Here is a 24,662-nt window from a genome sequence, read left to right as displayed (position 1 = left end):
ACCCCAAATACCTATCAACTAATAAATGAATACATAAAATACATATCCAAACAACGGAATGCTATTCCATGATAAAAAGGAATATATATGATACAACATGTATGAACCTTGAAAACACACTAAGTCAACAAAGTCAGTTGTAAAAGACCATGTATTAGATGATTCTTCTCATATAAAATGTCCAGAATAGACAAACTTAACTCTGCATCTGATAGATTGCTTATCTCTGTTTTGTTTAGCCTTTTTTCTGGAATTTTGATCTGTTAGTTCATTTAGGCCATGTCTCTCTGTCTCTTCTTCTTGGCAGCCTCCCTGTGTTTGTTTCTATGTATTAAGTAGAGCTGCTTTGACTCCATGTCTTGGCATGTCTTGGTAGTATGGCCTAATGTATTGGTTTCCTGGAGGGTCCAGTGGCACAGCCTCCCTATAACCCAAGCTGGGTACTCCACATGCACCCTTCGTGTGGGCTGAGTACACCCTCCTCTTGTAGTTGAGTCTTGATTGCTGTTGGCAGGTCAATGGTAGGGATTTACCCAGGCCAGTCAGCTGCAAGGTCTGGCTGTGACCACCAACCACCAACCCCCACCTTCAGTGGAGGGGAGCTGTGCAGGGGCAGGGTGGTGGTGCTCCAATGTGGTCTGTAGCTGTCCACTGGGTGCAATGGCCCTGGGATTTCCTGGGTGGTACAGGCCACGGTCAGCCCCCATCTCTGTTCTGCCCAGGACACCCTGTCTGAGCTGTAAAGGAATCTGAGATGGCTACAACTTGTGTTGGGCTTGGAGGTTTATTTCCAGGCTAAGCCAAGCTGTGAATCTAACCTGGCTGCCTCTAGGGCTCACTGAAGCCAGCTGTTGCTTGTTTGAGAGGATTTCAGAGCCAAGACCAGCCATTCATATGGAAAAGCAGCTTGGGTGGGCCCATAGGCCAGGTGGGGCAAAGCCTCTGGGCATCTCCACAGCAGGTCAAACAGTGTTAGCCAGACTGATGGGGTCTCAGATGTGGCACTGGCTTCCTTGCTCTGTGGGGGGAGGGCTTAGCAAACAAGCAATGGCCTGTGCTTGCCTTGATGCCAGACACTTCAGTTTTTCCCTGTGTACCACTGGTGCCTTTCAAGCTGCTACCCTGGTGATGGAGCTCAGAGGGACTAAGTCTGAGTAGGTGAGTCCTTGTGCGGGTTCTTTCAGAGGAACTGTTTGGAGCTCCAGTACTTTCTTCCACTGACTCAATCCTTGCAGGTTTTTGCACTCAGAGGTTGTGGGGACTTATCTTCCTGGCACTGGATCCTGGGCTCGGGGGGCCAGCTGTAGGTTTGGGACTCCTCATTCCTGAGATATCCCTCCCAAATTTTTATCAACGTGGGTATAGGACCAGCCCATTCTGTGTCTGCACCCCTCATACCAGTCTGGATGGATGTGGTTTCTTTAATTCCGTAGTGGTCAGACTTCCATTCAACCTGATTTCATAGCTGTTAGACTTCCATTCAGTTCAATTGCTGATATTCCTAAGTGATGGTTGTAATTTTGATGTGGTTGTGTGAAGAAGCAAAACATGTCTGCCTACACCACCATCTTGACTGAAAGCCCAAAATAGGCAAACTGAAGTAGATTAGTGGTTGCCAGGGGCCGACAGAGTTGGGAGAAAATGAGGAATGACTGCTAATAGGTATGACATTTCTTTTGGGGGCGATAAATATGTTCTAAAATTGTGGTGATGGTTGTACAATTCTGTGACCCTATTAAAAACCACTGAATCATACACTTAAATGACTGAATTGTATGGTATGTAAATTATATCTCATAAAGCTGTTACTTTGCAATGAGTAGGTAGTTCTACTGATCATGGGTATCTGGGTGTATAAACATATACATATGCATACCTAATAAAAATGTGAAATAAAATGTAAAAGCTTATGTTAAAATTTTAAAAAATGGTTTAATGAGCCTCCTCAGTGATGTCAATAAGTCTGTCTGTCTGAGGCCAAGACCTCCTACAAATTCATCCTATTTCCCAAGAGATAAACACATTGGCTGCCATGTGTCTCCCCTTTCACTTTCTCCCATTCCCACTCCAAGTTCATAAAAATGTCCCATTCTACACAAGCATTCTGAAACATTCAGGCACCCTGTGAATATGGTTAAAAACTCTCTCTTGCTCTCCTGACCTCTGGTATCCTTCCATTGTTACCCTGTATTCCTATAAGGCTTGCATTTAAAGATAAATACTACCTACTGGACAGGCAAGAATTGTCTTATTTGGAAAAGCTGTGCACCATTATCACGCTCCTAGAGAAAACTGAGGCTACCACATGCTTTCCCCTTACCCAACTTCAGATATGATGTTTTTAACCTTGAAAAAATTCGGGGTAAGGTCATAAGATTTTCCCTTCCTAATACTTGATTCTGAATAATCTGAATAATGCCAGGAACCCTAAAAAAATAGTCTTTGGTTATGTTCCTCTTATAAAAAAATTTCTTAACTTGATCATTCAAATTAGACATAATTTTATCATTCTAGAGCACTCTTAACAATTTTAAATATTAAACAAATATCAAAGCTCATGTAGGGAGAGTTTTACCACATTAGATATATAAGAACACTAAGGAAAATGTAGATATCCAACAGAAATTGAAGTTTGGTCAATTATAGTAGAGAAACACAGGAGAACACGGAATCTTTAAAAAAAAAAGGTATAAAGATGATGTAGAAACATAGATAGTATTTATCATTAAAGTCAAACACCAAAACATAAAATGGCGGGGGGGGGGGGGAGTGTGCGCGCGCGCACATGATGATGCTTTAACACTATGTCCTCCTTTAAAAATTTATGTTTTTAAAATATCTTTTAAATAATCAGTTGGAAAATGACTTACCTCCAGATCTCTCATTTTTAAAGTTCCCCCACTGCTTCTACGTATTCAATTAAATTCTTCTTGTTTCACTCTCCTATACACTGCCTTTCTGGTCATCACTGTTTTCTAGTATAGTTATCTTTACCTCCTTTACTCATTGTCTTGACAAAAATTTCATTGCCAATCATACTCTCTTTTCCACCTCCAGGAAAAATATCTATATAAAAGCCACAGGGTAGAAAACAAAACCACCGCAGGACTGCTGCACGTACTCTCCCACACTCTGCCCTGCTATCACTGTCAAAGTTACAGAGCAGTAAAAGGAGACTGAAATGGAAGACTGAGGAATTGCATCGTGCTTCAAAGTTATTTTCTAATTATTTATGCCTATCTTAGCATGCACAGGAAATAGACATTTAAAATAATCAACTACTACAAGTTTCTTACCTATTGCATGAATCTGATTCTGATGAAGATAGAGCTTCCTCCTGAATGTCAGTACAACTAGAAGAATCATCAGGCATATCAGGCTCGAACTTCCCTGGGGAGTCCAGTTTTGACTGAGAGAAGTGGTTTATTACCGAGGGCATATCTGAGAATTTCATTTTATCATCTTCCTGTCCTAAAATAAAAAAAAGAAAAAGGAAACATTTAAGAGTGCCTTAAAACCTACAACCTCTGCATATTTATTATTTCCACAATATTTAATATTCCTATTTGTGTTAGTAAAATATAAATTTATTTAACACTGATTCTAAAACTACTGACAGCCAGAAAATCTGAATCAACACTATAATGGTGCCATCTAATTATACTGTCCACTCCATGTGTTTCCAGATTAATTTATTTAAAAATAAAATCTCCTTTGAACCAGGATTGGGAAGCACCTTGTAATTCTTACGCAGCTTCTCTAACACTTACAGTATTACTAAAAAATTCCTGCATATTCACATATCAGAAAACACTGATAAACATAAGAAACATAATAAAAAAGGATTAAAGATTCAATTAATAAAACAATTACAATATTTGTCACTGACTACTATATGGTAGTGTATCTAGACATTTTTCTAACTGTTACAATGACTCTAATATTCAGTATGGAAAAGAAAAACTAATCAGACATATCCAATAGTTTTTTTTGATCCAATACATGTCACATGTCTATGGACCCCATGTCATAGTCTCGATTTCCGAGGTCTCTAACTGCAGATAAAGACACACGGTTTATAAGAATGTGACATGCAGGTATGACCAAACAGTAGCAGATGTGAGTGCAGACAATACCCATGAAGGACTCCTCACTGCTCAGGACTCTCCCTCACAATCTGTTTCAGAGCTCAGTTGGGATTTCAACTGAGCTGTCTTTTAGATTCAGGAACTGAGTAATTACTATACTTAACATGCAGGCCGTGAGTGCTGATAGTACACAGCCCTTATTCATGAGTTTCAGAGAGAAGCAGAGCTTTCACACATCACTCATATATGTGTTTATAGAGGCAAGTGACCTTTAACAAAGGACGCTAAAAAGAACTATCAAGGTTTTTTAAAAAGAGAAAATTTATGGAAAACTTTCCATAAGAAACCACTAACCAATAAGACAAATTCTTCCAAAAAAACACCTTTCCAAGTCCATATAATCAGGATTTTTCCAGAAATCATCATATAAGCTTTTGTTATACTGGAGAACAGCATATATCACAAGAATACAATTTCTAAAACTAAGCTCCTGATGTTGCCTGGCTTTCAATAAGCCTAATCATTACCAGAACAAAACTATACCCTCTAATGTTTATCTGGGAGAAGAAAAAAAGAAGTCAACCAGGACAACCACCCAGGATCTCCTCTTGTAAAGAGTCATCCATCATCCATAAACTCAGTAAACCCAGACAACTCAATCACTCAACTGGTCAGGAAAATGCAATCACATTGGCAAGCCAGGGAACAGAACCCTGCTCATCTTAAAACTACTTTTTATTTTTGCACCTGACGTACAATCTTACTTCTTCCCCTCTTTAGTAAGCTTGTATCTGATATATACTCCCTTGGGAACAAATATCATACAACAGTGTATGAGCACTGAAAGCCACTTATCCTTTACATCTGTCCATAAATGTCAGAAGAGGTCTTCAAAGAGAGCCCCAGATACAAGGCTTGGACATCAAACTTCTCCAAATACATGCCACAGAATAAACGAAGGTTTCCCTTGACAGAACATACCTGTTTAATTTATACTGGCACTTCAATGAGCAAGTTTATTCTACAGAGCAAAACTTAACACAGTACATACATTTGTATGACGCTGTACAAAGCCCAACCTTCCAGTCAGTCTGTGACAGTCCATCTTCCTCTCTCTCACACTCTCCACCTCTCCCAAATATGCACATTCATGCATAGCAATCTACCAGCAGCACTCATCTGCAAACCCCAGAGAGGGCGTTAGTTATGTGCATAGACACCTACAGATTGGGCATAAGTAGGTTTACAGTTGTTCATATGGAATACAATAATTAATCAATAATAATTCAAGAAAAAACTTTGTTTCATGTATTCACAACTATAAACCTACTTTTGTCCCACCCTTTATAATACATTATAGTCCGAGTACAAGCAATCATTTTCACAGATTCAACCAATAAACAAAAAAATTTCCCGAATCTGAAATAGTAAGACAGAGTTCCTCAGGAGCTAAACCACTTTCTAAGACTATCTTTAATGGCCGCATATACAAATCCAAGTTGTTCACAAAGACCATGAGGTAGACGAGATTTGTCCGGAAAAAGTCCAGCCACTGTTCATATAACAAGAACGGTTTGTGCAACCGAGATGTAACCCAGCAGCTGAAGAGAGTGGACTGAAATGTGCATGTCTGAACAATGATGACTTCATTGTACAAGTCAGTGGGGGTGGCAAATGCCCTGGAGTGAGCGTGTGTACTGTGTGGCTGTTTCACTGAAAATGACTGAGCAAGTAGAACAATGAATCTGTATCAAATTTTGCATTAAGCTTGAACATTCCTCCTCGAAAACTAGTCAGATAATTCATAAGGCCACAGCTATGGGCAACGGGTGACTCGCAGCTTCATCACAACAATGCACCCATTCATGCATCATGTCCTGTGAGGAATTTTTTGGCAAAACATCAAATCACCCAGGGGACTCAGCCCCTACAGCCCAGATTTGGTGCCCTGTGACTTCTGGCTTTTCCCAAAACTAAAATCATCTTTGAAAGGGAAGAGATTTCAGGTTATCGATGAGATCCAGAAAAATATTACAGGGCAGCTGATGGCAACTGGGAGAACAGTGTGAGGTCCCAAGGTGCCTACTCTGAAGGGGACTGAGGCATGATTATCCTATGTACAATACTTCTTGTATCTTCTTCAATAAATGCCTCCATTTTTCATAGTACACGGCTGGATATCTTCTGGACAGACCTCATATACTCAGGCAGCAAACTACTAAGTGACACCAGAATATAAGACAACTACAAGGAATACAATAGCACCTAACAGAATAAAATACTTAGGAATAAATGTAACCAAGGAAGTAAAAGACTTGTATGCTGAAAAATGCAAGTTGAGAGAAATTAAAGAAGAGATCAATGAAAGATTATCTTATATTCATGATTGGAAGACTTAATATTGTTAAAATGTCAAAACTAACCAAAGCAATCTATAGATTCAATGTAATCCCTATGGCACTTTTTGTAGAAAGAGAAAAATCCATTGTAAAATTCACATAGAATCTGAAGGGACCCAGAGAGCCAAAACAATCTTGAAAAGGAAGAATACAGCTGGAGGACTTCAAAATATCAACTTCAAAACTTATTACAAAGCTACAATAATTAAAAGAGTGTACTACTGGCATAACAACAGACATATAAACCAGTATAATAAAATAGAGAGTAGAGAATAAACCCTCACATATGATCAATTGATTTTCAATAAGGATGTCAAGAGCATTCAGTGGGGAAACCACCATTTAACAAATGGTGTTCAGAAAATGGATTATCTGCATCCAAAAGAATGGAGTGGGACTCTTACCATACACTGTATATAAAAACTAACTCAAAATGGACCATAACTTAAATGTAAGAAGAGTTAAAACTATAAAACCCTTAGAAAAAAATATAAAGGAAAATCTTCATGACATGATTTGGCAACAACCTCATATATATAATAACACCAAAAGTACAGGCAACAAAAGAAAAAAAATTGATAAACTCGATTTCATTACAATCAAGCACCTATGTGCATCAAAAGATGCTATCAAGAAAGCGAAGACTATCCTGAAAATGTTCACAAACATTTGCAAATCACATGTAGTAAGGCACTAATATCCAGGATATATAAAGAACTCCTAAAACTCAAGCACAAAAATAACCAAACAACCCAATTAAAAAATAGACAAAAGACTTTACCATTGTCTAAAGACAAACAAGAGGCCCCATGACCATATAAAAAAGATGCTCAACATCACTAGGCATTAGGAAAACGCAAATCAGAATCAAAATAAGATATTACTTCATACCTACCACCAATGACTATGAAAAAAAAACAAATGTTGGTGAAGATATACAGAATTTGAAATCCCCAAACATTGCTGGTGGGAATGTAAAATGGTGCAACCACTGTGGAAAAGAGTTTGGTAGTTTTTCAAAAAGTAAACAGAATTAGCATATGAACCAGAAACTCCACTCCTAGGTACAGATCCAAGAGGACAGAAAACAGAGACTTGAAGAGGTATTTGAAAACCAATGTTTATAGCAGCATTACTCACAAATGGCAAAAGATGAAAATAACCCATTACAGACGAATGGATAAACAAAATGTGGTATATACATACAATAGAGTAGTAATTAGCCATAAAAAGTAATGAAATTTTGATATATGCCACAACTTGAGGACCCTGAAAAACATCATGCTTAATGAAATAAGCTGACACAGAAGAACAATAAAGTACCTAGAATAGCAAATTCATGGACACAAAAAGTAGAATTACCAGGGGTTGTGGGGAGAGGAGGGAGAAAAATTGTTATTATTTAATGAGTACAGCGTTTTCACTGGAGATGAGGAAAAAGTTTTGGGTACAGATAGTGGTAACTGTTATACTGTGAATGTATTTAATGCCACTCAACTGTACATTTATAAAAGGTTAAAATAATAAACCTTATGTATATTGTACCACAATAAAAAAATAATAAGAAATTTTCTTGTGCACGTTCCTCCATTATGATTCTGTTTTGTTTACTGGCCCAAACTCCTGGCAATATAAATATATTATTAATCTAAAATTAAAATGGATCGAAATTAAGAAATATGTTATGTATTGGCATACCAAGTATATTAGCTTAAGATATTTTTAGCAGAACATTCCCTCCAAAATAAATACTAATGACCTATAACAAAAACAATTTATTCTCTTTGTAAGATCTGAAGCAGTAACTCCTATACCTAGAAAATATCTTCAAGCTTAAAAAACTAAGAAATTTCTGATTTACTATTAAGTAAAAGGAAGACAGATTTTAGAAACTGTGTCTCAGGACATCCTCCCAGTCATTTTTCCCAGTTATAAAACTAGTTTACATTCAACAACTGCTGTATATCTAAAAACACTTTCCATTTCAAATATCTGAGTCCAAAGTAAGTTCCTTTGGTTTAATTTTTTTATACTAAAATAACTAATGAAATTCAACATTATTTCTGTTTTCAAAGTCTCTTACCCATGCATACAGAGAATAGCTTTTCTGTAGATTCATCTTCTTTTTTTGTTATTTTTTTTTTTGACATTTCAACAGTTTTCTTATATCCTTTTTTGGCCTGATCCACCAGAAGCTGAAATTCACTCTGATGTTTTTTACCTGAAATTGAAAAAATCTTCTCAGTAAAGCAAAGACTGGAGAAGTTATGAATCTATAACCAACAAACAGAGTGAATTATCAAGAAGTGTACAAGCCTGCTCAAGAATAGCATCCTTGGGAATCACGTGCATTAAGTTAAAAAGCTGGCAAGCACAAGAATACAAGGGGTTGGGAGATCGTGGAAGTTTTTTCTTTAATCTTCTCCCTGCCTCAGATACAAACATGGAAACATGACATTCCAGTTTGCTACTGTAGGTTTCTTCCCAAACCCCATACTCTAGAAAGTCTTTTGATAGAGCATGAAAGATATTGCTTTCCTAAATATATTCAAAAGACACCATTCTAATTTCTAAGACACAAAAGAGTACTAAGATGAAGAATATTAATTAAAGATAAAAGCAAAAGCCTCTAGGAAAGTTGGGTTATAAAAACAAAGAATATCCATTTCAAGCCTCTTTTCCCCCTTCACACTTCTTGCCGGTTTCCATCAGAACCCCTTTAACAATCTAAGACATCTCCACCACCACCAGTCCACCTCACACCTCTGAAAATAATTTAAGCCTAATCTCTAAGTCACTGTTAGTAATGTTCATTAATTTACTCAATAAAGAGTTGCCAGTCATTGTTAGAGCATGACTTGAAGGCATTCATTTGTGATTTGAACCATGGTTCAAATAGCTGAGGTTGCACTTTACTTATCTATCACCCTTAAACACTGAAGTCATGGTTCAAAATAAATCCTGTCAAAAATACATTTTAGAAAGAATCATACTGCAAACAGTTAAAACACAGTTTTGAGACTTTTCATACAGTAACTCCTATTGTCCCTGTAGCACAGTACTAAAAATAACTGAGTATAGGGGAAATCTTGTGCTTCAAATGAAAACTATGCATTTGCTAGAGCTACCCTTCCAGAATTCCAGCCATTCATTGCCTTTGAGCTGTGCTACAGCTCTGTAAATTGTAGATAACTGATGGCAATGGAAAATTCTTATCTAGACATGCAAAATCCTGGCTGGTGAAAGTCCAACTGACTTGCCTCCCCCACGATGGAAGAAGCCCAGTTTATCTCCATTTTCACATTCATTTCAATACTCCCAATCAAAAAATGTGACTGTTCTTTGGACACCAGGGAAAGGCTGCTCCTAATTTCAATAAATTTATGTGTCTAGTACATGCACAAAAATTCCTAGTAAAACTATGGTGTTGGGTTGTAAAGTGTCTGGTAAATTTGAAATAAGATACTGGTTAAAATTTCAGCAAAAGAAATATAAGATGGCCATAAAGATTACTGGAAAGTTAGATCTTTAGAAACAGGTAAGTCCTATTTAACTCTATGCATTCAAGGATAATTTCTTTGTACTACTTCAGCTTCCCAGAATAAAAAAAATAAACGGGCTCACACGACGGTTATTTTCTGTTAGACAAACAGGGTAACCCAGCCTTATGGGGTCTCCAGAATTTAGTTAGACCAGCTCTAGGTTGTTTTCCTCGTAAGGCCACTCCATCATTTACCTATGGATTGTGGATTTAAGAATGACACAAGAAGCCTGTTACAGTAATCTTATTAACAGTTAGGGAGGCTTAATGACTTTATCTTCTGAAGTAACAAAATACCAGAATTAAAAGGGATTTTCTTTTTAAAATCTAATTACTCCTAATCCTAGGCTTAAAACCAAAAACTAATAGCAGCCACAGGCTCTGGCTTTGGCCCAAGAAGTCCAATAATCTCTGCTCAACAAAACAATTTTGTAAGATTCATAAATGTTGAATCACTAGGCTTTGTATCTGGAACTAATATAATATTGTATGTCAACTATAATTAAAGAAGAAAAAAAGAACAATGCCAAGATATTATGACTAATAAACCTGTTTACACTCATCTCTTCACCTTATTTTAGGAGTTCTGCCATTTGGTAAGGAGTACTTCAGAGTTTAAAATCTCGGTTATGCTAATTAGATGTCCTGAATTTACCTCTTAAAAGTTTTAAGTGGTTCAGGTAGCTGTGGGAGCTGATGAATAGGCCCACATTCAACCCACTCATATTTTCAAGATAGACTGATTATTTATCTTTTATTTATTTATTATCCTCACCCAAGGACATTTTTTTCATTGCTTTTTAAAGAGAGATGCTGATAGTTGGAGAGACTGCATCTGTAGATCAGGGGAAATAAGGGAACTCTGTATTTCCCCCCTCAACTTCTCTATGAACCTTATAATACTCTAAAAAGTAAAGTCTATTTTTAAAAAACTCTTTTCATTAGAAAAAATTAAACAACCATTAGTCTAAAGCCAAAGGCCAAAGCCAGCCCTAAGGCCTATTTTTGTATGGCTCTCTAGCTAAGAATGGTTATTATACTTAAAAAAAATTTTTTAATCCTCACCCAAGGATATTTTTATTGATTTCAGAGAGAGAGGAAGAGAGGGAGGAAGGGAGAGAGGAAGTGAGAGGTGAGAGAAGACGGAGAGGGGGGAAGGGAGAGGAAGGGGGAGGAGAGAGGAGGAAGAGGGATATCTATGTGAGAAACATCAGATAGGTTGCCTCATGTAGGTGTAAGCGCCCCAACCAGGAACTAAACTCACATCCTAGGCATGTGCCTTGACCAGGAATGGAACCCACAACTTTTTGGTGTATGGGACCACACTCCAACTAACTGAGCAATTCAGCTGGGGAAGTTTTTATAAAGACCTGTTAATAAACAAGAATATTTTACAAAGACCCTATATAGCCCACAAAGCCTAAAATATTTATCCTCTGGCCCTAACGTAGATTAGCCCAGCTACTAAAGCAATAATACCATTCTGAGGATTCTGCCTGATGAGTCCCTATATATTACTATATATTATGAGGGTTTTTTTCCTACTAAGGCTTTGTGGTGGATTCAAGCTGTCCCTGGCCCTGTGTGAGCTCCAGAAATTGTTCGGGAGCTAATCCTTTCAAGTAGTCTTCCTCTAGTCTCAGACACTTTCCTCTCATTCATGTGTAGATTGAGATTATCTCTTCTCTGGTTAGCTATCCCACAAATTCTAGACACCTTGGCCTTCCACAACTTTCATTTCTGTTTTATCTACTCAGTGATCCTACCGGTTTATTTTGGGGTCCCCCATCCAGCGCCTGAAAACTGCCTATAGTCAGTAAGCTCTGGAGCTGCAAAGCTCACCACTTTGTTTTCTTTCTGGCAGGAATCACAGTCCTGGGCTACTTTTCCCCAATATCCAAAAAGCCACAGTTTTATATATTTTATCTGGTTTTCTAGTTTATTAATGAAGGAACATAAATACAGTCTCTGTTATGCCATCTGGACTAGGAGTAGAAATTTCCATTTATTTTGATTATTTTTGTTTTGGGAAACAGTTATTTCCTATCAAAACATAATAAATTTGTCATTTTTAAATGAGTTAGTAAATAATTTCAAAACTTCTTGGTCTTAATATTCCTTTGACCCATGAGTTACTTGGAAGTATATTGCTCAGTTTCCAAATATTTGGCAGTTTTCCAGGGGGCTTTGTTATTGATTTCTAATTTAATTTTATTGTGGTCATGTACAGAAAGAAGGCAGTTGGTTAGATATTAACAAAAGGAAGGGAGCAAACAAGGCCTCTGATTAAGCTGGATTAACTAGAAACGGACAGTCACTACCGCAGGAGATAAATCACTCCAGGAAGACACCGAAGGGAGTAACTGGCACGGAGGAAAAACAGTGAAGGGAGAGTCCTTTCCCGAGTGCAGGCACAGTAGAAGCCAAAATTGCTACCATAAAGGGGGAGGGAACTAGGCTGGGAAAATTTGGGGAAAAGTCAGATAGATATGTTAAGGGCACGAAACCCTGGAAGAGCCAGGAAAGGGATTGGGTGGGGGGAGGGCACATCACAGCCCTGGAAAGAGCCAGGAAAGAGATTATAGATTGAATAGCATGAAAGGAAGCCGGCTCTTTTCTGAACCCAAGGAAATACACAGAAGCTGGACAAAACCCAGCACGCGCCCTCCTTGGAGCATGTCCATGCCCTTGTCCCAAGCACATATTTTTTGCCTTTCTTTCTCCTAAACTCTAAGGGTCCTTAGACTCTTGCAATCAGGGGAGCAGTGAGCAGTAGCAGAGGACCTTCCTTTTGCTTCTGTCCATGCGGCCACTACTAGAGCCTGCCTGCTCTCTGCCTCTCAGAGGGTATTCAATCTATTTTTACTCTAATAAATCTTCCCGCTATGGCCTAAAATCCTCCTACATGTATGTCCCTGAAATTATTTTCCTACAACACCACAGAAGAATCCTATTTCCAAACTGTACTGGGCAGACCTGCCCTGGTCCTGGTTCTTCTCTGGTAACAAGAGAATATACTTTGTATACTGAATGAATACACAAGATGAACCTTCCGTAGATTCCTAGGGCTCCCCCCACCGCTTCTCTCTCTGTGCTACTCTCTCCTCTCCTACACTGTCCTGCCAACCCTAGCTCCTTCAGTTTCCCTGGTATCTTAGGTCTTTCTCCCTAATTCAGAGTCCACCAGGCTCTGCCTGGGATCTGTGTGTGCCTGCACCACAACCTGGAAACTCTGTTATAAATCTCATCTCATTTTTCCTGTATCTTGTAGATATTCCTGTGCTTTGTTACCTAATATCCAATGTAATAAAAACCACTGTTTCATACATTTTGTCCATTTATGTTGGAAGTTTCTGGGGGAGGGTATATCAGGTCTCTGTTACTCTACTTAACCAGAAGCATAAGTCCTATACATACTAATTTGTAATACAGTGTATATTGGCAGATATAACTCACATAAACAAAAGCTCTTTTGTATCCTTGACAATTTTTAATAGTGTAAAGAGGCTTGAAAAACTGGTAACTGCTGCTCTAGGTGTTGGAACTCACCAGTGCTTAGGATTAGGCTCTGTTCCCTAAAGCACTCTTCTTCCCAGTAATCTTCTCCAAGTACTTAACCCTAAATACTACTTGTAAACACAACATGTCTATTGGGTTAGGTAGTTCATTCACTCATACCTAATTCTCTTTTCTGCTTGGCTATGCCCTAGAAACCAAAATTTAAAAAGAAATTTTGATTCCCTTTCCCCATCCATAATCCTCCCTTGGTTTCCATTTCAGAAAGTGGCACCATTACTTCCCTAGCTGATTAAATAAAAAATGTAGGAGTCATTCTTAATTCCTTTTTTTACTCATCCCCTGTTTAAAATTCATCCGTGAGTTCCGGTGGTTCTACTTCAAAGTTAACCTTGAATTGCCCGTCTTACTTCTATATTGCTCCCACTCTAGACTAGGTCATAGCTCTGTCACAATCTACTACAGCAGCCTCACCTCAGGTCTCTTCTCACATATCATTTCTCCGTCTTATAGACGCCCTCCCCGACCACCAGATCTGCAGTAGCTCCACCACTCTATCCCTGCCTCACATTTCTTTACAGTACAGATCACTAACTATCTGACCATTACACAACTTATTCGTTTATTGTCTGACTAGTCCTGTTAGAATGTAAGCCTCCAGACTGGTTTTCTTACTATTGCTTGCTGCCTTAAAACTTATTCTCTATTCAACAAATACCATGATCTTTTAAAATGTATGTAAAATTGTGTTACTTATTGTTTTAAACCTTCTAGTGTCTTCTCACAGCACTGATAATAAAACTCAAAATATACTCTTACAAGATCATACATGACCTGGCCCTCCCACCCCTTACACCATTTGACCCCATCGCTCACTATTACGCTCTAGCCACATTCACCTCCTTTGCTTCTTCTATTTTAGCGCCTCTACCCTTTATGTTCTCCCTGTTTAGAGTACTCTTCCTCCAGCTCAGTGAATGGCTGCATCTTTATTTTTATTTTATTTCCTCATGACTCATTTCAAAGGTCCACTTCTCAAGAAAAGCCATTTCCTGACTATCTTACTTAATTTAATGCCCCCATAATTTCTCTCAAACTACCCTTTTATTTCTTTATAGCATCTGACACCTAAAATTGTGTTATAATCATCTGCTGACTTACCACGTTATCTTTCTGCTACTAGAATGAAAGCTCCATGAAAAAAGTGACCTATGCATCTTTTCCACTGTTGTATACATAATACATAGAATAGCAGCTGGCACACAGTAAATGTTCAGTAAATTTTTTTTTAATTAATGACCAAAGAAAAGCATAAGGGAATAAATTAACTATGCTAAACTACGTTGCCTTCTTACCAAGATTAAGCTGATGTTCCCAGGAAAAGTTTCAGGAGATAACCAGAAAGCTCATTGGAGTTGTTTTTGTGTTCTGGCAGAGTATAAAACTCTATTTCATCAAGGCAAAAAGCACGCAGATCTCAAAAATGTCTCTCATGGCAGGCAAGTAGAGTAACTATCCATCACGCTAAGATTCTACCTCTTATTGGAGCAATTCACAATCTTCATTAGGAAGACTTACCAAAAGTGTCTGGTATCTGAACTTCACAAGTAACTCAAACTCGTTTGATTCAAACTCTGTTCAAATACACTTTCTATAGAAAGTTCAAATTGACTGATTTCACTGTTTTTTTCCATTACTGAAAGAGGAGCTCATGAATCACAACTCCATCCAAAAAACTGCTTTTAAAAAAAGATGTATCATCACAAAACTACCAAAGTATCCCATTCATAAAATTAAGCTTTTTTTAAAGCACTATCACCTGAAACTGAAACTTACCCTCCAAAAAAAGAGGTTTCCAACATGCAAGTGATTCACTCAGATTCAAAGCATATTATATATAGTACAAAGGGTAAAGACTTGAGCATCTGGTACACCTGGGTTTAATTTCCACCTCTTTTTACCTACTATATGAGTGATTTGTCTAACATTTCTGAGTCTCAGCTTCTTACTCTATGAATAGGGTGATACTAGCTTCATATGAGATGCTAGGAGGATTATTAAAAATAACATATGTGGAACCTTTGGCACAGAATATACATTTAACAATTGTGATCTTCTGCCTTCCTGTCTTTTCTTTTAAAGTGTGACCAAGCATAAATGAATAGAAGAAAAGTCTGCACAAGTCAGAAGACAGGAGGTTGCAGAAGCATGGCCAATACCTTAAGCTTCAAGGATAGATTTAAGTTTGTATGCTTCTTCTTAAAAGTAAACAGAATATTGAGAGATGTAGAAAAATGTTTGTTTTCTCTTAGCCTATTTTTTCGAGGCTTGACAGATTCTGATAAACATTATGATGATTCTCCATCCTCATCCATTCATTCACTTGGTCATAAAGTAGTGAGTAAGAAAGAAACATTTCCACCATTGTAGAACCTCCAGTTTTATAAGGGAAGAAAACACTGTTAAATATTGTCATGGGTTGAATGGTGTCTCTCCAAATTTCATGTGTTGAAGTACTAACCCCCTACACCTCAGAATGTAACCTCACTTGAAGACAGGGTTTTTAGAGGTAATCAAGCTAAGGTGAGGTTGTTAGGGTAAGCCCTAATCTAGTACTATTGGTGTTTTTATAAAAAGGGCCGCACAGACGTGCATAGAGGGAAGGCAATGTGAAAAGACAAAAAAAGAAGGCAAGGAGAGGGGCCTGCAACAGATCCTTTCCTCACAGCCGTCAGAAGGAACCAATCCTGCTGACAGCTTGATTTTGGACTTCCAGCCCGTAGAACCGTGAGACAATAAATGTTTGTTGTATTAAGCCTCCCATTTTGTGGTATTTTGTTATGGAAGCCCTAGCAAATTAAAATACATAACTAGCAATTAGAAATAATTACAAAATAATTATACAATTAATAATGTGGCCATCCTATCAAGAATGTAAACTTTCAAATACCCTTTCTTATTTTATTTATCCTCTTTTTCATTTATCACTTTCTAAAATACCAGTAGAATATAAACTCCAAAAGGATGGGCGTTATGGCTGTCTTGTTCATTACTATGTCCCTAGCACCTAGAAAGTGTCTTGCATATATTACTACTTATTCAAAACACTTGTACTGAATGAACAAATGGAATACTGATGTTGTGATGGGGCACAGCCAGGGTATTTGTAATGAGGTCCAGAAACTGGGATGTCCAAGAAAAATATAAGATATTCTCCCCATGGGAGACCTGAGCAGGGCCGTTACTTTGTGTATCAGTAACAGGCCAGTTTCATACCTGAAGTGGAGCAGGGCCATTCAGAATTATTTTGCATGACAATAACAGCTGAATGCTTCATTCCTCATATGCAAAAATGGTTATTTTGCATCTCAACAAGACTAATCAGGAAGGTTTGACAAACTTAATACAAAATGTAACTGAGAGAGGGAGGAGTAGAGACAGGGCCTGAGGGAGAGACGAGGATGCAGACTCTGGGGAACAAAGGTAAGGCCAAGAGGCAAGAAAAGGGAGAAAGGAGTCTTACTAGTGGGCCATGAGAAGGTGCCACATGGTTATGGATTAAGAGCTGGAGATCGCGGCGACACAGCGGATGGTGCTGAGACCCGCGAGAGGCCTGCCTAGCCGAGCCCTGGACTTCTGTTCTTTATCTTCTGAAGGACGGTACCCCTGACTGTCCTGACTGGCCTAACTGGGCAAAGGGGGAGAGGCAGGATTGTGTGTGATGGTGGGTGTTTTAAAGGGATTTTGAGATGTAAAACCAACATTTAGCCATTAATCAAACTTGTATAACTTTTGAATAGTTTCTTTCCTTTTCACCAATCTCTGTCACTGAGAGCCATAATTCCAAGGGCGGCAGGCAAAGGACTTACAACCAAGCGACCCCAGGGAAGCAGGGGTGGGGTGGGGGTGGGGCTTGTTTTGGTAATGGCATCTGGGCACCACCCCCTGCCACGGGTCCCTTGTTCAGTAACAACATGAAAAAATACCAGATGATGTAGTAAGTACATATAAAAGGGAAACCTTACCCTGTCTGGGAGATCACAGAGGATTTCCCGTGGAAATTGCAATGAAACTGATTAAGTTTTGGGAAAGTAGATGAGGCCACAGAAACCATTAAGACAAAGAGACAATTCCCCACAAAGAGAGAAGAGAGTAACAAAGGCCCTGCAGTAGCAAAGAACTTGATAAAAGAAGTAAAAAATAACCGGAGTAGTCAAATCATAAGAACTAAGGGAAAGAGACAAGGCTAGAGGTAGGCAAGTCCAGACACAGGGAACGATGATTCACGTACGCAAAAAGCCACTGGGAAGCTTTTGATAATGGCAGGAGAGAGCAAGGAAGAAATAGTGTGATCAGAAGACTCAATCAATTTTAAAAGACAATCTGGCTTTTCAGTATTAATGAATCGAGAGGGTCAAGAATATATACGGGATGACTAGTTAGGAAGCAATCGTGACTAGCATAATGGTAGAGAAAAGAATAAGAAATACATGAAATCAGGAGATAGAGGATAGAACTGACAGCCCTGGCTAGTGTGGCTTAGTGTGAGCGCTGGCATGCGAATCAAAGGGTAGCCAGTTCGATTCTTAGTCAGGGCACATGCCTGGGTTGCCGGCCAGGTATCCAGGAGGGGGTGCTCTAGAGGCAACCACACACTGATGTTTCTCTTCTTCCCTTTCTCCCTCCCCCTCTCTCTAAAAATAAATAAATAGAATCTTTAAAACAAAAATTTTTTTTTTAAAGATAGACACTGGCAGAACATAATAAACTGAACATGTGTGGGTCAGGAAAAGGAAAAACATTAAGGGATGAAGGACAAAGACCTCGAATGCCAAGAGAGTTAATGATGACAATGATGGAAAATACAAGACAGTGAAAAAATACTTTCAAAATTTGGAAGGGAAAATCTTTCCAAACTAAAATTGTAAATCCAGTTGAATAATCAATCAATAGTAAAGGTAATTCCCAGTTATATATGGTCTTAAAAAATATTCCTCCGTAAACCTTTTGCTCAGGAAGTTTCCTGAAAAATGTATTCCACCAAAACAAGGAAAGAGAAGAAAATTTGTTTGCTGAAGTAAGTGATGTGCACAGGAGGGAGGAGAGCATCAATACAGAGAAGTTTGCTGAAAGCAAATTCCAGGATAGCAGCAAAGAGCAGCCAGAGGAGAATGGACTAGGACAGCGCCAAAGGCTGGGGGCTGCCTCAGGCAGGATGTGCCCAAGCAAATGAGGTGATCAACAATCAATGTGTTTAAATGTATTAGAAAGTAATACACATTTCTGGTGGAAAGTTTGGAGGTAGATCAAGACTAGATAAATAGAAAACTAAGCAAGTAAAGGACAATTATTAATTACTAAAACAAGAATTTTTCTGAAAGGGATTATAACTGTAAGGGAGGAAAAAATAATTTTCCCTCCAGCCTTCTTAGTTCTTTGCTGGTAACCCTGTAACAAAAGACAGATTAACAAAAGAAAAACAAGTTTATTAACATGTATATCTTACATACACATGGAAGATACCTAGATTAAAAAGACATGGCTCGGGAACACGGGTTTCAATACCACTTTCAGGTAGTTCACCCCCTCCCCCCCCAAAAAAAGGTGTGTGTGGGGCCAATTATGGGGAGGTGACTAGGAAAAACAGTAAACAAAAGTAAGGTCTGTTATGCACATGTAAGGCAGTGCCTTCTCAATTGACATGAAGACTAACTTATCCTTACGGACAGAGAGGGGATGGCAAACAGACACCTTTGTAAGTTTCTGTCCTGCTTTTAGGCAAATAGAGGAAAGGCAGAAGGTGTTTTGTTTTGTTTTTTAAATATCTGCTTCTCAGTTGCCCTCACCTACAAGTACCGTAATTAATTCTTATGCCACAGCAGCGTATTTTGGGGATGGCATATTCTGCTACCCTTCATAACCATAGTATATATGCTGTCTGGCTCAAACTGTAAAGCATCTGGCTAAATATTAAACTTACAGAAAATTACGACAATACTCAGAGACTGGGAAGAAGGCAAAGGTAAGGCGTCAGATACATAAAAGAGCTAAATCTTCATTCTTCATATTGTGACATCAATCAATAGTTAACATGAAAAACTGAAACACTTGAATAGCAGAAAGAACAATCTTTTCATTAAAATAAATATAATCACCAAAACAAAAGCCAAAAGTTCTAACAACTGTTATCTCCAGGGAATGGGAATGAAGACAGGCTGGTGATGGAGAAAGCAAGAGTTTTGTTTTTTAATAATAAGCCTTGCTGACATATGTGATTTTTAAAAAACGACATGCATGTAAAGTATTAATAAATGTGTTTAAAAGAAATCAATAGAAATATTTGGAGCCCAACACTAAATCATAACGTACGACTAAACTATAATGCTAAGCACTTAAGCTTGGTGAAAGATTTTTTTTTTAAGTATATACTGAGGTTTCTTTTACAGCTAAATCAATTATTTTAACATGATCTATATTAGTAAAGTTAAGCTTTTTTTTAGATATTTAAATGGCAGGGAATAGATATTTGTATGTTATCTTGCCTGTATCTACTCTACTTCCTGGTGTGGAATACTTATTAGATACCACTCTTTTAGTGACTTAAATTACTTTTTCTCCATGCCAAATTTCTCGTTTCCTCTTGCTACAGGCCTCAGTTTTGCCGATTCAGTGATCCTTTGACAGTTGCTATCTCCTGTCCCAAGAAAAATCTCTTTGACCTCCCAAAAGTTGATTAAAATCTTTTCCTTTTTCTTAATTTACTATTTTAGTTAAAAGAGTCTTAATTCCTAGGTTATACAGAGTTTCCTAAATTTGTTTCTAACATTCTCATAATTTTATTTTTTACACTGAAGTCTTTAACTATCTGGACTGGAAGGCTATTGATAGAAGGGCAACTCCAAATGGCCATTAACCTATGAAAATATTATGAACCTAAGTAGTACTCAGGAAAATGCAAGTGAAAACATCCAGTGCTATATCACTTTCACTTCATGGAGTTAGCAAAATTAAGAGATCTTCTGCTAGTGGGGTTTGGGAAATTACGTACTCTTACCAATAGGTTATATGAGCGTATACTTTCACCAGCAATCTAATTCTATAATATTTGAAAAATTAAAGTACTTTGACTCAGAAGTCTGTCCCATAGAGACAAGAGGATCAATGAATAAGAGTACACAAATAAGGATGTTGGCTGAAGTATAGTTTTGGAGGCAGAGAAGAAACCCAAGCGGGGACACAATGAATGGCCACTAACAGGTTGGATGAATTGTGACATATGTGATAGCATGAGAGTAATTTTTAAAATGAGTTATATCTACACTAGTTCACCTCAAGTTTTGTCCACAATTTTTAATAAATCACTGCTTTAATATATATGTATACTATTTCATTTTTGTTAAACACATCAATTTATGTATTTATGTGTGTATGTGATTAGATGAACATGGAAACAGGTATGAAAGGATATGTACCGGACAGTGAACATTGGTTAACTTGAAGGGAAGAGAAAAGAGGTAGGGAGATAAGTAAGGGAAGAGACTGTGGAAAAAGGAGAAATGTAAGAGCAGCACACATGGTATAAAACTGTGTAAAACTATGTATTTGTGTGACCTTTGGGAGCCATGAATGAAGGGATGGTCTCCAAAACTTCATGACAGTTGTTTCACAATTGGTGGAGTATCAGGTGTTTGGGTTTGTTTTTTCACTTTTCTTCACTTTGTTACATTTTTAAGTTTTTCTTTCCAATGAGTGTGTGATATTTTCATAAACATGAAAATCTTATTTTTTTGTGAAGCTAATTTACTGGACATCCGTTATGCCAGGACTCACCCTGGTGCTGGATATACATTGGTGGGGGAGGGGTAGTCATGGATCTAAGAACATGGGAATTGATTTTGATGCTGCCTAAATTCCAAAGTAACCAGGCACCTCACCTCCCACCCCTTGTATTTCATTTGGAGGAGGTAACGTAAATTGTATATAGATGGAAAACATTCAAGAATGTCTAGACATGTCCAGGTTGTAGAGAAGACTGCAAGCCTCAGAGAGAAGTCCCCCTCTCAACATGGTGCCAAGTAAAGGTCACAGTGGTAAAATTTCTGTGTATAGCCTCACAGAACACTGGAGTATAAAGAGTGGAAATAGCCAAGGTCTCCCAACTCCACAAATGAAGGCTGAGAATACTGCAAGAGACCTGAAGTCAAAGTGGGAATCCAGAAGCCAAGGACCTGAGACCAGAAGGCTGTAACAGACTGTGGACCTGATCCCCAAAAAGAGCAAGGCATGAGGAGCTATGCGTCAGTGGAGACTGAAGGAAAGAAAAGCAGATGTCCCTCTTACAATGCATATAATAGACAAGTATCTATTTAATATCAGGAAGGGGATATTAAATAAATGATATGAGCTATCCCCCATTATAAATAAACAATTTGACACTGTGGTTGAAATGACCATTTCTGATTGAATTTTAATAGTGAGATTTATTAATTATTACCAAGAGACAAACCTTCTTTGGATATAACGTACGGCTTTCTGATCAGAAAGTTTGAGGATTAGACCAAAGCAACAGAGCTGTGACTTTTGCTGTCCAGTCTGTGGTCTGCGGATAGTCTAGTAAGGCACAGGCCCCCATGCCTACAGGCAGCGCCTGGGCACTAACCGCTTCTCCTCCCTCCCCAAACAAATCACTGCTGAATCTGCCCCTTCAAAGCTTAAGAACTGAAAAAAGAAAATAAATTTCTCTTAGCACAACTAAAACACATTATGTGTGTTACACTCATCCAACAAATATTTATTAACTATCTACTGTTTGCCAAGTACTTAAATTTAAATTGAAACTAAAAACAAACCAAATAAACAAAGAATAACAGCTGCCAAGAAGTCATGTGCTAGCCCTGGCAAAGATATATGCAAAGGCCATTTAAGGAAAAGAAAGTGATGCAGTTAGGAAGTTGTTAATACCTAATAAAATGAAACCTCTTTTCCACGCAAGTTTGCAAGCTGTTAAGTGCTGAAATTCTTTACAGCAGTATTGTCATTGAGTGACTTGAAGACAGGATGGAGAGTTGGAAATGTTTCCATTTAAATCCCATTTTATTCTCACAGAGATGCTTTGAGAGCAACTAATTAATATTTGCAAAGTGCTTAGTGATAAGCTCAAAGTAGAATGTTAGTCACAAATCAAAAAGCAAGCATAGATAGCCCTGGCTGATGTCACTCAGTGGATTGAGCGCCTGCCTACCAACTGAAAGATCACCAGTTCGATTCCCAGTCAGGGCACATGCCTGGATGCAGGCCTGGCCCCCAGTTGGGAGCATGCAAAAGGCAACCACACATCGATATTTCTCACCTTCCCGTCTCTCTAAAAATAAATAAATAAAATCTATTAAAAAGCAAGCACATTGACTGATAGAAGGAAAGTTTGTATCAAAAGTTAATATAAAATTTTTTAAAATATACTTAAGGTAAAAAACTGCAACCCAAATTCTTTGCAAATAAAGAAAACGTCACACTACTTACGATATGTACTGTGAATTTCATCTATTTCCTTTTCTGTTTGGTCCTTTGTAAAAACCATTACCTAAAAGGATCCAAAAATTGTTAATTCAAAATTTATTAAATGACAAAAACAGAAATCAGTACTATAAACTTTAAGATCTCAAATGTGGATGCTTAAAATAGAGTGAAATAATATCTCATCTGTTTTAAATAGACCTAGGAAAAATAACTCCTGTTATTTTCTTGAATATCATAATTAGTATACAATTTACTCATTACTTCTCTTCAGTAGAAAATACAACATGGGTCCCATTAGAATATATGAAGTACTAATACAACAATTAAATTCCATATTTTCAATACTTAATTTTTCACATTCATTAATATAACAGGTAACACTTTAAAGCACAAGACAGGAGACATTTAGAAAAATCATTAATAAGACAAATCTTGTTTCCCTCCTATCTTTTCCAGCCTAACTCCCCCAAATCTATAAGAAATGTTATATAGGGAAAATACAACACTTACGTTAAATTTCTAGTTCCACTTCTAAAAATCTTAGACTAAAAGATCAGAAGTCTACTTATATTATTCATTACAGTCTCCACCCTACAGTTAGCACATAGGTAGTAATAAAGTCATGAAAATCTCATTTTTTCTATTATCTGATTATACACTCACTTCCCTAAGGTCATTGTTTTCCTTACAAACACATTACTGATGGTCTAGGGAAAAAAAGCCCAAAGCATTTCCTTCAGTGTCATAGGACACAAAGACTATTTTCTTTGGCATCTTTCCTCAAGTTTTGGGCCATCAAGCTAGAAGAAGGCAACAGTGAAAAATTTTAGGTCTCTGATTCCTTAAATAAGCTCAATAGGTACTCATAAACTCCTACAACTACTTAATTTCTCAATCAGTATAATTATAGAATTGCGGAATGTTAGAGCCAAAAGACGATCTTAGAGATCACAGAGTTCAATCCCCTGAGTTTTACAGCTGAAGATAGTAAGGGCTGCAGGGGTTAAACAGCTTATTAAATGCAACCAGCAGAGAAAGGACCAACATAAAGGCTACCTGATACATAGGCACATGTTTTTTCTAAGGACTGTTTGTCATTAATAAACTCTACTTTAGATTGCATGCTATGCTAGGAGACTGATAAATACGATAGAATTTTGTGCTAAAAAATGAGCTGCAAGTAAATCATAATATATTAAATGGAAATGTGTTCTAGTACATTTCTCATTGAACAGATATAATACATACTCGCTTGCTTTAATTTTAGTATGGTATTCAACTTTCCTTTATTTCTACCCAGATACTGAAATAGACTATAACATACGCTTTCATTGAGTTTACTAGCTTCAAGACGCATCCTAGTCTTCTCCATATTTTCGATTTCTTGAACTATTTCAGCAGCTGTTAAAATAAAGACATATAGCCAATGTTAATTACATGGTTTTGCTCATTGTGCAACAGTCACATCAGTTGTTAACAATGAAGCTGGGTGATGGGTATAAGAAAACTCCCTGTCCCATGTTTATTATTTTTCTGTAAGGCCAAAGGTATTTCAAAATAAAAATTAAAAAAAAAATAAGTTAAAAATGCTGAACTCATATA

At 37.6% G+C, this 24,662-nt stretch overlaps 1 protein-coding gene across 1 annotated transcript in view; it reads right to left on the bottom strand.

Annotated features, from left to right (window-relative positions):
- RAD18 (RAD18 E3 ubiquitin protein ligase) overlaps window positions 1–24,662 on the bottom strand; it is a 105,760-nt gene that overhangs the window by 36,035 nt on the left and 45,063 nt on the right. The window contains exons 8-11 of the mRNA XM_054594973.1: window positions 24,385–24,461; window positions 23,064–23,124; window positions 8,571–8,708; window positions 3,297–3,471 (exon numbers count right to left, since the gene is read on the bottom strand). Of these exons, the coding sequence (XP_054450948.1) occupies window positions 3,297–3,471; window positions 8,571–8,708; window positions 23,064–23,124; window positions 24,385–24,461 (451 nt within the window). The remainder of the gene's footprint in view (window positions 1–3,296; window positions 3,472–8,570; window positions 8,709–23,063; window positions 23,125–24,384; window positions 24,462–24,662) is intronic.

This window comes from Pteronotus mesoamericanus, unplaced genomic scaffold (assembly GCF_021234165.1).
Source record: "Pteronotus mesoamericanus isolate MK-2021 breed Mesoamerican mustached bat unplaced genomic scaffold, CSHL_Meso_final scaffold_54, whole genome shotgun sequence".
NCBI classification, from domain to species: domain Eukaryota; kingdom Metazoa; phylum Chordata; class Mammalia; order Chiroptera; family Mormoopidae; genus Pteronotus; species Pteronotus mesoamericanus.
Note: the sequence above shows the minus strand (reverse complement) of the source record. Positions and strands in the feature narration are given on the sequence as shown.